Source organism: Schistocerca gregaria, chromosome 4, assembly GCF_023897955.1.
Source record: "Schistocerca gregaria isolate iqSchGreg1 chromosome 4, iqSchGreg1.2, whole genome shotgun sequence".
Classification (NCBI taxonomy): Eukaryota; Metazoa; Arthropoda; class Insecta; order Orthoptera; family Acrididae; genus Schistocerca; species Schistocerca gregaria.
In genome coordinates, this window is record NC_064923.1 from 198,514,024 (window position 1) to 198,530,221 (window position 16,198).

Consider the following 16,198-nt stretch of genomic DNA (forward strand, 5'->3'; position numbering starts at 1 on the left):
CCTAATGATGCAACTCCCCAAGACACTATCCAAATTGAACCCTGCCTGGGGTGCTGCAATACCTGCCAAGCAATATAACTTGTCTGTAGGTATCAATTTTGGACAACCAGAGATCACTCATGAAACTTCATTCAATGTGATTTCAACTTTCTTCGGGTGGGTGGGGTTATACAATACACACACATATGCCCTGGAAGGAAAACAGAGTGCCATATTGGAAGTTCTGATGACTTGAGGCTGGGCTTCTTAGTCACTATCAGTGAGTTTTCAAATAATGTTATTTCATGCTGACATTTTTGGCTTGGTGTTGAGTCAGTATGTTAAAGACCTACCTAAAGTGATGCCAAGGTATTTAGGCTTAGAGCAATGTTCCAGGTCAGTGGCCTTCCAATTAACTTTTGGTTTTCAATTTCCTGATTGTTTTGGAGGTGGAAAGCACAGACCTGCATTTATGAGTACTACATTCCAGGTGGTTCTTACCATAACACTCAGTGAGGATTCTCAGTGCTTTTGTAAGAACTTGCTCAACTTCCTCAACCCTTTTTGCTTGCTTTTTAAAAGAGTAAACTACCATTTGAATGTGTATTATTGTATTTATCTTTTGTACTATCCAGACGTTGGCTTTTATGCACTTATAAAGTACAATGCTAAAGGTTATTAAACCACTATTAAGTCATATTTCTTAATGCAGTCCAAAGCAGATGTACAAGGCTAACACATGTCTTTAAGATGTAACTCAGTAATGAAGACAAACGTCAGATTTAATACTATGATTATATTTACACTTATAAAATACACTATATTCTGTAGCTGTTCCTTCTTATGCATATTTTTTTTTATATTTATCACATTACAACTGATATGCTAATGCTTCATGTTACAATCACTATCTTAAAATTCGTTGAAAGAATATAAACATTTTTCTATTAGAAAAGACTTCAATTTTGTTTTAAAAACATTTCCCGTGTACGCTATTAGAGCGTTTTGTAGTTTGTTATACCAAATCAAACCACTAATATATGGACTTCTATCAGTCACTTTTAATGTTGCTCTGTTACAGAATGACTTAATAATGGTCTAACAACCTTTATCATTGTTCTTGATAATGTTATAAAAACTGAAATCTGAATAGTACAAAAGATAAATATAATAACACACAGTCAAAAGGTGGTTAACTGTTTTAAAAAGTGTTGCATGACTTTGACTCAACATCACGAAAACTTTCTTTGCTTTCATTGTTAAAGCAAGATAATTGGCAAATATGAAACTTTTGCATTTGTTTAGCATTGGCTGGTTGTTGACATATCTGGCTCTAAATTATTCTTTTCTCTTGATTTCACCTAACAGCCACTTTGTACTTCATTGTTTCAGTGTTGTTCTTATGACTCTCTTGCTGCATTTATCTTCAATAATATTACTTCCCATAGAGAATTATTTCATTTGTGCTCTATTTTCTCTGATTTGGTTAAAGAGTCTAGTTTTTTGAGAATTGGTGGTCAGACTACTTCTCTATAATTTTTCTTGTCTGTAGCCTAAATATTTTAAATTGGTTATTATATTGCAGCAAATGCTCAAATGAGTAAAAAGGCAAAGCATAGAAGAAATCCTTCGATATTACAAAAGATATTGAATTTAATTAATGGAAGGAGAAAATATAAAAGTGCAGCAAATGAAGCAGGCAAAAGGGAATATAGACATCTAAAAATGAGACTGACGGAAAGTGCAAAATGATTAAACAGGAATGACCAGAGGGCAAATGCTAGTCTATAAAAGCATAGGCATTATAACTAGGAGAAAGACAGGTACTGCCTATAGGCAAATGCAAGAGGCCTTTGCAGAGAAGAATAACAGCTTTATGAATATCAAGAGCTCAGATGGAAAACCAGTACTAAGCAAAGAAAGGGAAGCTGAGAGGTGGAAGGAAAACAAAAATGGTCTATAAAAGGAAAATGAACATAAGGAAATATTATATAACGGGAAGAGAATGTAGATGAAGATGAGACGGGAGGTATGATTCTGTGAGAAGAGAGAGAGAAAGCATGGAAAGACTTAAATCAAAATGCGACCCCTGGAGTAGATGACACTCCATCATAATGACTGGTATCTTTGGAAATGACAAAAATATTCCACCTGGTGTGCAAGACATATGAGAGAGGCAAAATACACTCAGACTTCTAGAAATATGTAATAATACCATTTCCCATGAAAGCAGGTACTGACAGGTGTGAGAATTACCAAACTATCAGGTTAATAAGGAAAGGTTGCAAAATACTGACACAAATTATTCACATAAAAATGGGAAAACTGGTAGGACCTGACTTCAGGGAAGATCAGTTTGGATTCTGGAGAAATGTAGGAACATTGCAAGGCAACACTGATCCTATGACTTCTTCTAGAATATATGTTAATGAAAAGCAAACCAATGTTCATAGCATTTGTAGGCTTAAAAGGAAATATCATCAACGTGACCTCATATTTTTGAGGAAGAAGTGCATTAGCAAGCTATCAGTCCCAACAATCAATCCTGCATGAAAATATGGGCCATAATTCTGTTAGCATGCAGTTATGACCTTCTGAATGCACAGCTTTTAACTTTGTGTTTGCCAGTTGTTTGTTCCTTGCTCCACCCCACTGCAACCACCCAATGCCAGAGCAGCAAGTAATGTACAGCAGAGTGACAACCAGCACCCTCCTATTTGTAGGATGTCGAAGGCAAGGGAACATATTATTTCACTGTTTTATGAGAAAAGAGTACATAATATGTCAACAACACGCACATGTATGTTCAATGCTGTGCCTCAAAATCAAAATAAATAAACCTAAGAATTATTTTGAAATGCAGTTAATGATTTTTTATTGATTTAATCATGCCAATCATGTTTAAGAGTAACAGAACTTTTTCCCCTTAACAGTGTCAGCTTTTGAACCCAAAGAAAATAACACACGTCAGCAATGTTAATAATTAACCAGTGCTTTGCTATTTCTTTCATTCATTTCGTTTCATAAATTTAGAGTGCATTTGTGAATCAGAACATAAAAGTGTACCGAGTTAAGAGATCTTTGACACCAGCTACAGGTTGAAAAAAGCACACCTTGACACAAAGATCAAAGCACTATTGCTTATTGATTCACTGGAATTATGAACACAGACTTCTTATCTTCTCTGCTGTACATTAATTTGCATTCAAATATAAGCAGCTGCAGAGGGCAGAGTGAGTGACAAACAAAAGACGCATGCCAAGTTTAAAAGCTATACATTCAGAAGGTCATATCTGCATGTTAACAGAATTATGACCAAAATTTTCACACAGGATTGGAATCTGGTATCTTGCTAGGGTGCATTTTTCTCCATAAAATACGAAGTCAAGTTGGTGGTGTTTCCTTGTAAGAGAAAGCTTTTGGCTATGTTGACTGAAATACACTCTTGGAATTCTGAAAGTAGAAGGGATAAAATACAGGGATAGAATGGTTATTTACAACTTGTACAGAAACTAGGTGGCATCTACAAGAATCAAGAGGCATGAAAATGAAGCACTGGTTGAGAAGGAAATAAGACATGGCTTTAGCCTATCCCTGATGTTATCCAATCTGTGCACTGAGCAAGCAGTAAAGGAAACCAAAGAAAAATTTGGAGAAGGTATTACAGTTCAGGGGCAAAAACTTACAACTTTGAGGTTTTCTAATGGCAATGTAAGTCTGGCAGAGATAGCAAAGGATTTGGAAGAGCAGCTGAGCAGAAAGGACAATGTCTTGAAAGAATAATATAAGATGAACACCAATAAAAACTAAACAAGAATAGTGGAATGTAGTCAAACTAAATCAGGCGATGTTAAGGGAATCAGATTAGGATATTAAACATTTTAAGTAGCAGATGAGTTTTGCTATTTGGGCAGCTAAATGGCAAATAATGGACAAAGTAGAGACGATATAAAATTCAGACTGGCAATAACACGAAAAGCTTTTCAGAAGAAAAGAAATTTGCTAGCATTGAATGTAGATTTAAGTGTTAGTAAGTATTTTCTGGAGATATTTGTCTGAAGTGTAGCGTTGTATGGAAGAGAAATGTGGACAATAAGCAACTCAGAGATGAAGAGAATAGAAACTTTTGAAATGTGGTACTACAGAAGAATGCTAATGGGTATATCACATAACTAGTGATTAGGTACTGAATAGAATTGGGGATAAAAGAAATTTATGCACAACTTGACTAAAAGAAGGGGTCCATAGATAGGAAACATTCTGAGACATCCAGGGATCACCACTTCAGTATTTGAGGGATTTGTGGGGGAAGGAGGGGGAGAAAAAGAGAGAGGGAGATGAATACAGTAAGCAGTTCAAATAGATGTAGGATGCAGCAGTTATTCAGAGATGAAGAGGCTTGCACAGGATGGAGTAGTGTCAAGAGAGCTTCATTAAATCAATCTTCAGACTAAAGGCAACAACATATTGCAGTACTACTTTCCCCAAGTTTTCTCATGGTAATAATCTGGGTAGGAAGTAATCATTTTAATTCCAGAAAGTAATTTTTGATACATAATGACAAAAAATAACTAAATTCATTAATCAAAATGGATAGATAAGAAATCTACTCACCAATTGGAACCGGAGGAACATACACACAAAAGGATTTAACTTTTACAAGCTTTCGGAGCCAGTGGCTTCTTTTCTGGCAGAAGAGCTGAAGGAAGAGGGGTGAAGGGAAAAGGACTGGAGAGGTTTAGGCAAAGGGGTACTGTTCTGAAAATTCACCCAGAGTCCTGGGTCAGGGGAGACTTATCGGATGGAATCAGAAGGAAAGACTGATTGTTGGGACTGCACTGGATGGGATTCAAAAACCTGAGAGCTTAAAGGCGGAAGACAGGGTAATGTGCAAGACAGAATTACTGCTAAAACATTTGCATAAATTAATATGAGTGAAAAGCTAAGTGCATTGCATATAACAGAGTTGGGAGGGGGGGGGGGGCAGAGGAAGACTGATAAATCAGAAAATGAAAGAAATAAAAAAACTAAAATGGAGTGAAGAAAGGAGTAGTTACTGTGAATAAATGCTGAGACAGAAGGACTTAATGTAAATTAAGGCCAGGTTAGTGGTGAGAACTAACACAAAAGGATTTAACTTTTACAAGATTTTGGAGACAGTGGCTCCTTCTTGTGGCAGAAGAGGCATGACTACAACTCAGTTATAAGTCAGGATGAATGGGCATAGGCAGAGGGTGTATACAGGCAACACACAATATTCTGTTGCAGAGCATGCTGTACAACATGACAGTCACAACCTTGGTGCCTGTTTCATCATATGTGCGATTTGGATTCTTGCCCCAGACACCAGTTTCGCAGAACTCTGCAGGTGGGGACTAGCACTACAACATGTCCTTGGTTCTCACCACCCATCTGGTCTTAATTTATGTTCAGTCCTTCTGTCTCAGCATTTATTCACATTAACTACTCCTTTCTTCACTTCATTTTCCATTTTCTGACTTGTCTATTTTTTGTCATCCCCCTCCAACCTTTTTTATATACAATGCACTTAGCTTTTCTCTCATATTAGCTCATGCACGATGTTTTAGCAGTAATCTCTGCCTTGCATATCACCCTGGCTTCCACCTTTAAGCTCTCAGGTTCTGAAATCTCATCAATGCAATCCTCAACAATCAGTCTTTCCTTCTGATCCCGTATGGTAAATCTTTCCTGACCCAAGATTATGGGTGATTTTTCTGAACAATACCCTTTCCATAAAACTCTCCAGGGCTTTTTCTTCATCCCTATTCCTTCCCTTCAGTTGTCCTGCCAGGAGACGCAGCCACTGTCTTCGAAAGCTTGTAAAACTTAAATCCTTTTGTGTATATGTTCCCCTGCCGCTGCTTGGTGAGTAGATTTTTTATCTGTCCATTTATATTATATTATCAGCAATTGATTATTTCCATTGTTAAATTCATGAATCTCTATTTAAGCATATCAATTGCCCAAGGGGGTATTTAAACATGTCAGTTGCACAAGAGATGAATGCCATTTTCCTTTTATTTCACATCAAATTTTCTGTTGGAATTTCACCTATGAAACATAATGCTTCGCATTTTTTCCACTTTCCAATACAAAAAACTTTAGCTGTCTAGATGTACATTGTACTTTTGTTGCAGGTACAGCTCAACAAGAGACTCTTCAGGTAACAGAGTTGTATGAGTACATACTAAAGGCAAATTCTATTGAGAGACCTCTGGTACCAGGTAATAAATGACATAGTTCCTCATAATAAGATAATCATTCCAGTTTCATTTTAGCATTGTCTTTTGACTCCTTGCATTCTGATTGGACATTTTCATTGCACATTGATGTTGAACATAGGTGGTGATAATATTAATGTGACTGGATTGTGTATGAAACAGTACATACAGGTATTTTAATGTCTCTACTGTTGGGAAATTTATTACTTTCTAAATTTAATAATTTAATCTTTTATTAAATAATATAGAAGTAAGGGTAACAATTCACTAAATAGCAGAGGCAGCATTTCATCAAAAGGCTAAATACCAAGACTGTAAACTTTGTTAGCTTTTGGACAAATCCTTTTTTGAGCTGCAATATGCATACACAAATGTACACATGCACACACACTGTGTCTGTCATTGTGGGTCAGTACCACCTGTTATGAAAATTGCACGCAAAAATCATATAACAGATTTTAGCCTCAAGCCATATCATCTGCACTTTAAACATAAATAAAACATAAAATATGCAAGTAAGACATTGAATTTACACTATAAATTAACTGTATGGATTAGTAAAATGTTAAATTGCTTTTGTAATGGTATTTCCTTGTGAAATATTAGTAGAACAGCCATGTACGTTAGTGCCATCTGGTGGACTGCTTTCCTTACACCATCAGGAGTACATTCCAACCAATTTGAAATAATGCTTCATGAAAATGACTTTAATGAGATACTTGTATCAATATATTTTGGGTAGGTGTTAAGTTCTGATATGTTCACATTGTATTCTGTTTTATTCAGATTCATTGCCTTGTTTTTCAAGTATGCTGTGTCTTTTTTAAATGCTCTGAAAATGCTGTAAAGCTGAAATGTATAAGGATTAGTAAAATTTAACAAAGACTGTTGGTCAAGACTAAAGTGTTATTACAATGCCACAAATCATGTCCTGCTGTCTAGAGAGTAGGTCCCACAAACGTCTGCACTACCATACCAAATGTAAGCAAATGTGTCGTTCGGATATGGTTGTGTGGTAAACTATATGCTTGAAGCCCATCTGTCTCTGCCCTGTTGTTGTGATCAGGAAATTTCCTTGTAAGGTTCATTAGTTTTTCTCAAAGTGTGTGACAGTTGAAAAAAAGTGAATATTGTTTTCATTTGTAGTGAATGTCTCCAAACTGTTAGAACAGTGGAGTGGTCATGCTGAAAGGTATCCTATTCACGACAAATCCTCATGACTGATTTTTGCAAATACTGTTTTTTTTTTTTCAGTAACTGGCAGCATGAAAAATAAAATACACTAATGACATAGAACAGCAACTGGTGAGAGAGAAACAACTTATGTTTTAGGAGCAGTAACACACAGTCAATGTGTCACTATGAAGTGGCTAGAATGTGCCATTGTGATCAGCAAAAGGAATGTTCTGGAATACTACAGTCCAACACATTTCAAGCTTTCCACATTCTATTCCATTGAGTGCTTCATGGAAATAAGTTACAAAATTTGTTACAGTGGCTTCTACAGAAAAAATCAAAGTGATAATACATTTATGATGATGTAAATAAAATAGAAAGAAACTTCCACATGGGAAAAATATATTAAAAACAAAGATTCCAAGACTTACCAAGCGGGAAAGCGCCGGCAGACAGGCACAATGAACAAAACACACAAACACACACACACAGAATTACTAGCTTTCGCAACCGATGGTTGCTTTTTCAGGAAGGAGAGGGAAAGACGAAAGGATGTGGGTTTTAAGGGAGAGGGTAAGGAGTCATTCCAATCCCGGGAGCGGAAAGACTTCCCTTAGGGGGAAAAAAAGGACAGGTGTACAGTCACGTGCGTGCACACACACACACACATGCACAGATATCCATCCGCACATACACAGCCACAAGCAGACAAATTTAGGCAAAGAGTAAGGGCAGAGATGTCAGTCGAGGCGGAAGTACAGAGGCAAAGAAGTTGTTGAAAGACAGGTGAGGTATGAGCGGCGGCAACTTGAAATTAGCGGAGGTTGAGGCCTGGCGGATATCGAGAAGAGAGGATATACTGAAGGGCGAGTTCCCATCTCCGGAGTTCGGATAGGTTGGTGTTGGCGGGAAGTATCCAGATAACTCGGACGGTGTAACACTGTGCCAAGATGTGCTGGCCGTGCACCAAGGCATGTTTAGCCACAGGGTGATCCTCATTACCAACAAACACTGTCTGCCTGTGTCCATTCATGCGAATGGACAGTTTGTTGCTGGTCATTCCCACATAGAAAGCGTCACAGTGCAGGCAGGTCAGTTGGTAAATCACGTGGGTGCTTTCACACGTGGCTCTCCCTTTGATCGTGTACACCTTCCGGGTTACAGGACTGGAGTAGGTGGTGGTGGGAGGGTGCATAGGACAGGTTTTACACCGGGGGCGGTTGCAAGGATAGGAGCCAGAGGGTAGGGAAGGTGGTTTGGGGATTTCATAGGGATGAACCAAGAGGTTACGAAGGTTAGGTGGACGGCGGAAAGACACTCTTGGTGGAGTGGGGAGGATTTCATGAAGGATGGATCTCATTTCGGGGCAGGATTTTAGGAAGTCGTATCCCTGCTGGAGAACCACATTCAAGGTCTGATCCAGTCCCGGGAAGTATTCTGTCACAAGTGGGGCACTTTTGGGGTTCTTCTGTGAGAGGTTCCGTCCACATCAAACACACCAACAAGCAACAGTACCTCCATTATGACAGCTGCCACCCATTCTATATCAAACGGTCCCTTCCCTACAGCCTAGGCCTTCGTGGCAAACGAATCTGCTCCAGTCCTGAGTCCCTCGACCATGACACCAACAACCTGAAAACAGCTTTCGCTTCCCGCAACTACCCTCCCGACCTGGTACAGAAGCAGATAACCAGAGCCACTTCCTCATCCCCTCAAACCCAGAACCTCTCACAGAAGAACCCCAAAAGTGCCCCACTTGTGACAGGATACTTCCCGGGACTGGATCAGACTCTGAATGTGGCTCTCCAGCAGGGATACGACTTCCTAAAATCCTGCCCCGAAATGAGATCCATCCTTCATGAAATCCTCCCCACTCCACCAAGAGTGTCTTTCCGCCGTCCACCTAACCTTCGTAACCTCTTGGTTCATCCCTATGAAATCCCCAAACCACCTTCCCTACCCTCTGGCTCCTATCCTTGCAACCGCCCCCGGTGTAAAACCTGTCCTATGCACCCTCCCACCACCACCTACTCCAGTCCTGTAACCCGGAAGGTGTACACGATCAAAGGGAGAGCCACGTGTGAAAGCACCCACGTGATTTACCAACTGACCTGCCTGCACTGTGATGCTTTCTATGTGGGAATGACCAGCAACAAACTGTCCATTCGCATGAATGGACACAGGCAGACAGTGTTTGTTGGTAATGAGGATCACCCTGTGGCTAAACATGCCTTGGTGCACGGCCAGCACATCTTGGCACAGTGTTACACCGTCCGAGTTATCTGGATACTTCCCGCCAACACCAACCTATCCGAACTCCGGAGATGGGAACTCGCCCTTCAGTATATCCTCTCTTCTCGATATCCGCCAGGCCTCAACCTCCGCTAATTTCAAGTTGCCGCCGCTCATACCTCACCTGTCTTTCAACAACTTCTTTGCCTCTGTACTTCCGCCTCGACTGACATCTCTGCCCTTACTCTTTGCCTAAATATGTCTGCTTGTGGCTGTGTATGTGCGGATGGATATCTGTGTGTGTGTGTGTGTGTGTGTGTGTGTGTGTGTGTGTGTGTGTGTGTGCACGCACGCGAGTGTACACCTGTCCTTTTTTTCCCCCTAAGGGAAGTCTTTCCGCTCCCGGGATTGGAATGACTCCTTACCCTCTCCCTTAAAACCCACATCCTTTCGTCTTTCCCTCTCCTTCCTGAAGAAGCAACCATCGGTTGCGAAAGCTAGTAATTCTGTGTGTGTGTGTGTTTGTGTGTTTTGTTCATTGTGCCTGTCTGCCGGCGCTTTCCCGCTTGGTAAGTCTTGGAATCTTTGTTTTTAATATATGATAATACATTTATATGGATAATTTTATTTATGGATGAAGCAGTTTACAAACCATGGGTAAATCAATCTTTCCAATGTGCACTATTTGTCTGTTGAAAACCAACATTGGCTGAAAGAAGTGGATAAACAACAATCTTGGTATGTCAACACATGGTACACACTTCTGAAGAATCATATGATTGGGCTGTTTTATTGACGGGACTCTAAATAGCCACAGGTATCCATTGTTATTTGAAGAAATCCCATCGGAGATAAGGGAATTCATTTGGTACCAACATGACAGATATGCCACTCTTTCTGCATGAATCATTACAGAGCTTCTCAACAAATTGTCTGCATACTTACAGAATAGAATAGAATAGAATAAAATAGAATATAGAATAGAATATTTTTACTAGCCTTTCAGTATTTTTCATACAATTGGCTTCATCAAAGTTTACAGAGGGTTTTAGTTTCAGTACGATATTCAAATAGTTACAAAAAGGGGAGAAAAGGAACTAAAGACCTTTTCACCAGCATTATGTAAAACAATGTTTTATACAGTAATTAAATACACACATAAGAAAAGAATCACAGTAAATAACTAGCTTATATAATATCAAAACATTTTCTTCATAACTTAGGTAAAACATATATTTTGATGATTAGTTTCTAAGAATTCTTCAGTTGTATAGAATTCGTTGTTTTTTAGCCACGTTTGCAATGTATTCTTATATTTATTTAGTGGTACTGTAATGGCTGAGCATGGTAACTTATTGAAAAATTTTATGCTTAAGTACTTATAGTTATTATGGACTACAGCAAGTCTTGTGGAAGGCAAGTCCAGCAGGTGACTGTTTCTTGTACTGTGTGCATGCACATCACCTCTCATGTTCAATTTTTTCAGATTTTCTCTGGCATATATTAGACAGTTATATATGTACATGCTTGGCACTATCATTACTCCAAGAGATTTAAAATAATTTCTGCAGGACTCTCTGGGTGCTAACCCCTCCATGCACCTGATTGCTTTCTTCTGCCATCCGAAAATACATTCAGCCCCTGGGGAGTTATCCCAAGGCAATATTCCATATTGCAGTTGGGAATGAAAAAAGCATAGTATGAGTGGAGTAACAATTGCTTGCTTACACTGTTTCTTAATTTATACAATAAGAAAAGTACTCGTGCTAGTTTACTACATAGATAATTGGTGTGTCCTTCTCATGAGAGCTTTTGGTCTGTGATTAGTCCAAGTAATTTCACTGTTTTGTTTTCATTTTTAATTACTTTGAGATTAAATATTATTTCTTCTGTTTTTGTTTTATTTATGCACAGCTGCTTAGCCTGACACCAGTAATTAGTCATTTGTATCATTTCTCTATTTTTGTCCAGTACACTCTGTAAGTTCTCTCCTGTGTCATATGTCAGCATATAGTATGTTCTTACACGGTATGTAATCCGAGAAGTCATTAACATAGACAATGAATAGAAAAGGTCCAAGAACAGAGCCTTGCGGTATTCCTCTTTCTATAGGGAGTATTTCTGACCTCTGCTTATTTGCATATACAAGTTGTAACCTATTGATTAGATAAGATCTGAATAGTCGGAGTGTGTCATCTTCAATGTCATAGTATTTTAACTTTTTTATGAGTATGTCATGTGACACTGAGTCAAAAGCTTTACTTAGGTCAATAAGTGTTCCAGACATTCATACCCTTCATAAACATTGCTTACCAAAGCTTCTAATTCTTTTACAGTTGATAGGTGTGACCTGAAGCCAAACTGTTGTTCATTTAAAATTTTGTTGGTTTCAAAATAATTGTATATCTGCTTATGCACAAAATTTTCTACTAACTTGGATATGATTGGTACTATTGAAATGAGTCTGTAGTTATTTGGGAGGTTTCTTTCACCTTTTTTATACACAGGCAATGTAACAGTGAGCTTAAGACAGTCGGGGGAATATTCCTTCATCAGGTACTCTGTTTGATAGTGAGAGAAGTGGCATTTCAATTTCTTTTGCCATACATTTAATGATGAGATTACTGAGTCCATAATAATCTTCTGTTTTGGAATTACTTAATTTGTTTATTGACTTATAAATATCATTTAATATGATTTGAGTTCAAGTGAATTTCTCACTTCTCACTTCTTATCTGTTTCGCACAAGTGAGCAATGCTTCTGCATCAGAGGCAGAATTGATGGGTGGAGTGGTGACGCTATTTAAAAAATATTCATTGAGAATATTGCAGTCAATAGGAATACTCCTTTCTTTATTGGTATTATTAATTTCCCTTTTAATGACAGTCCAGGCAGCTTTACATTATTTTTAGAATTTAAAATATATTCATCATTTGCACAGCACTTAGCATTTTTTATTTTTAATCTGTAAAGGTTTCTCATTTTAGTGTAATTTTCCTTGTCCCTATCACTGTTATGAGATTTGTCTTTCATAATCATCAGTAGTATTCTGAGTTTGTTAAGTTGTGGGGTGTACCACTTGTTAGTATTTTGTTGCTTATGAGTAATATTACTCTGATACCTTTTGGTTACCAAGGGGCATGGCATTTCTACTATATGTTTGATCTCTGTCAGGAAAATGGAAAAACATTTATTAATCGTTTTCTTGTTATCCATTACATGAGTCCAATCCATTTCTTTTAACTGGTTTATCATTTTGTTTACATTGGATTCACCTAGAATTCTATATGTCACTTCTCTCTCTGTAGAACTGAAGGCTGACTTTTCTATTTGAAGCCATAGCCCAGCATGATCTGATATACCTAATTCTATTACATCACATTGTGTGGAGTCTCTTTGTATAGGACTAACCACCTCTGGATTTCTGTCTGTGGGAAAAATTAAAACAAGAGATTATAACAAATCTGTTTTACAGGGTCCTTTGTTCAATAGAAGATTATGATATATATCCTGACTAAATGCAATTCCATTCTTTTTTTTAGCTATGTTTTATCTGAAATTGCAAACCTGATGTTCCAAAAAGAGATCCTATGGGGTCAATGAATTGTACAGGAATAATTATTTAAATTTTTTAATGTTTTTTTGTAATGTTCTGGAACTCCACTTTTATCTCTGAATTTAAAGAAGTTAGTTAGCTTAGAAATTCCATTTGTTTCATTTATGAAAATCTCCTGTAACATTTCACTATCCATTAAATATAGAACTGTTGTATTTTTTTAAATAAAAATCAGTGACATGGAAGAAAGTACAAGTTATTTGTTATTTTAGCAATGTGATGTGCCTCAAAAACTTAACGAATATTCCATTTCATAACTGTATCCTATAATATATAATTATTTTTCTTCTATAAAATTAGTTTATATCCAAGAGTTATATTTCTTTGTAAATGTTAACTCAAGTATGCAGAAAAATATCCACAAGATTTAATTTGCTTAATTGCTAGTTCTGAAGAGATCTATATTTTCATGCTGTAAAATATATTGCTCAAGTTTCATACAAAAAGTGTCAGACAGTGTTTGTTTGGAACTGGAGTAAGCAAGTCTTTGTTTTGAACTGCAGCAGAACAGTCTATGTTTTTAGAGTTGTGTATGATATTGTGAATTAAATATGTGCTATGTACATCTTTTTAATTTACAACTGTGACTTTTAATTGAATTAATATCTAAAATAGATTATAATCCTGTCATGTGAAAGACACTCTTTAACAAAGTGCAAGATGCTGAAACATGAAATTGATTGTGTGCCTTGTGTGAAATGGAAACAAACCATGATTTTTTTTTTTTAAACTGTGAATGAGTACCTTCTCTGACATTCATAAGCCAGGACCCAGAATTCATTCCATGGACTTTATCAAGATAAGCAGAGCCACAAATGCTACAACAAAACAAGATGAGTGTTAAACAATCTTTCTAATCATTGTAACAATTATTTTAGAACTTATTTTTTGCACTGTTGTTTCCTGTTCTACTTAATAACAGATTTACATGTCAGTTTGTCCTGATGAAGAAATGTAAACACATCATCAACAATTTCATAACAAAGATTTTTAATTGGACTTGGGAAACAGTTGAAAACTCCTGAAAACATGAAATGCCATGTAACACAGGCCAGTGCTACAGTAATTCCAGATGAAATTCAACTTGCAGTATTGCCTGTCCACAATCACTTCTTAGCATGTATCAATGCTTAGTGTCACCACTTGACATTTTGAGCCCTTGATATGACAGTCATAATAATAAACACATGTACTGTACCTGATATATTTGTTTGTTAACAATTGGTGTAGCAGGACACTAGTTTGTGGGACCTCTTCTCCTGACAGCAGGGCAGGGTTTGCAGCACTGTTCTGTTCTGTTCTTACTGTTTAATCAAATTCCAGGTATCTTATGTCATTGCAGTCCTCTTCAAAGAAGATCTTTCCAATGCAAAAAGAGGATGGGGAGGAGGAGGAGGAGGAGGAGAAAATATGGAGCTAGTATCATAATTCAGCAGTTATAAATGTCAAAATTTACTTGTAAATAAAATAGAAAGAAACTTCCACATGGGGAAAAATAGATTAAAAACAAAGATTCCAAGACTTACGAAGCGGGAAAGCGCCGGTAGACAGGCACAATAAAAAAACACAGAAACACACACATCCATACATGCTTGTGTGTGTGTGTGTGTGTGTGTGTGTGTGTGTGGGTGGGTGCGCGCGAGTATATACCTATCCTTTTTCCCCCCTAAGGTAAGTCTTTCCGCTCCCAGGGTTGGAATGACTCCTTACCCTCTCCCTTAAAACCCACATCCTTTCATCTTTCCTTCTCCTTCCCTCTTTCCTGACGAAGCAACCGCTGGTTGCAAAAGCTCAAAATTTTGTGTGTGTGTGTTTGTGTGTTTTTTTATTGTGCCTGTCTACTGGTGCTTTCCCGCTTGGTAAGTCTTGGAATCTTTGTTTTTAAAATTTACTTGTTTACATAAGAAAATGGCCCTATTAACTGCTACAGCTTCTAAAAATCTGCACCATGGTATACTCTGTATGTATCTACAATGGTCTGTCTTAACTGCCTTACCCTGTATTTATGAATTCTGAGAAGTTTCACATATCTTCACTTTGGGTCTGTGGAAATTCCTATCCCATGTCTGGTGTATTTATTGAGGTTTCTAGGCCATTTGAGTATTTTTGGTTACTATTTATTTTCCTGTCTTTTCTTAGAGATAAAATGTCTTCAGATCACAAAGAGCAACTGTGTCTTCTTATGTTGGCAAGTAATGCCTTCCTAGCTCTTGGAGTACAGTTCATAATTTAAGCCATTATTACTAAGCACCTTTATTATAAAGCAATTATTTCAGTTTCAGGTATACAGGCAGACAAAAGCCTTGACTCTCTCATTAAATCCTGCATACTTGACCCAGGCTTTCCTGAATTTGTTGAACAAGTCCAGTCAAAGTTAGAAGAAATACAGAAAATTTCATCATGAGCATTTGACTGAAATAAAATTAATGTGTTTCTTGTGCTTGTAAGAAATAATGTTCAATAAAAACTTGAATTGAATAATTTTTTTCCCTTCCATGATGTATTTTAATACCAGAGAGCTGAATTACGTTACTATTATTTAAACTCCTCTTCTCTTTCTTCAATAGATATTTTGGCCCTGGAAGAATATCCTAATGATTAACAAATTGTCCATCCATTATTTTGTAACTATTATTTTTCTTTTGATTTTGATTCTATGGCCACTTCCCTTCTTTTTATCACATGTGTCAACTATCCTACAGGATCTCTCTGTGCATCAATTGTTTTCGAGCTTTGTAAACTGTGAATTTTGCTTGTATTTGTATTTTAACTGTTTGTTTATTGTGCTTCTAAGTTAGACATGGGGAACCTTCCAATCATGTGTGGAAACTACCCACATACTATTCAGGCTTGGCTTTGTACCACACCAATGCACATTCCAATTAAACAGTTTTGACCAAGGTTGGGAACACCTCCAAGCATCACAAACAGTGTACTGTGCATTAGTTGGTA

General features: G+C 37.4%; 1 protein-coding gene across 2 annotated transcripts in view; it reads left to right on the plus strand.

The window, feature by feature from the left end:
* The window catches only part of LOC126268145 (uncharacterized), a 100,536-nt gene extending 84,812 nt beyond the window's left edge, over nt 1-15,724 (plus strand). The window contains exons 5-6 of one of the 2 annotated variants that reach the window (XM_049973678.1): nt 6,138-6,224; nt 15,523-15,718. In XM_049973678.1, the coding sequence (XP_049829635.1) occupies nt 6,138-6,224; nt 15,523-15,650 (215 nt within the window). In that variant the 3' untranslated portion in view covers nt 15,651-15,718. Of the gene's footprint in view, nt 1-6,137; nt 6,225-15,522 lie in introns of both variants that reach the window. The other variant, XM_049973676.1, reaches the window with a different exon arrangement.
* The last annotated feature ends 474 nt before the right edge of the window (nt 15,725-16,198 follow it).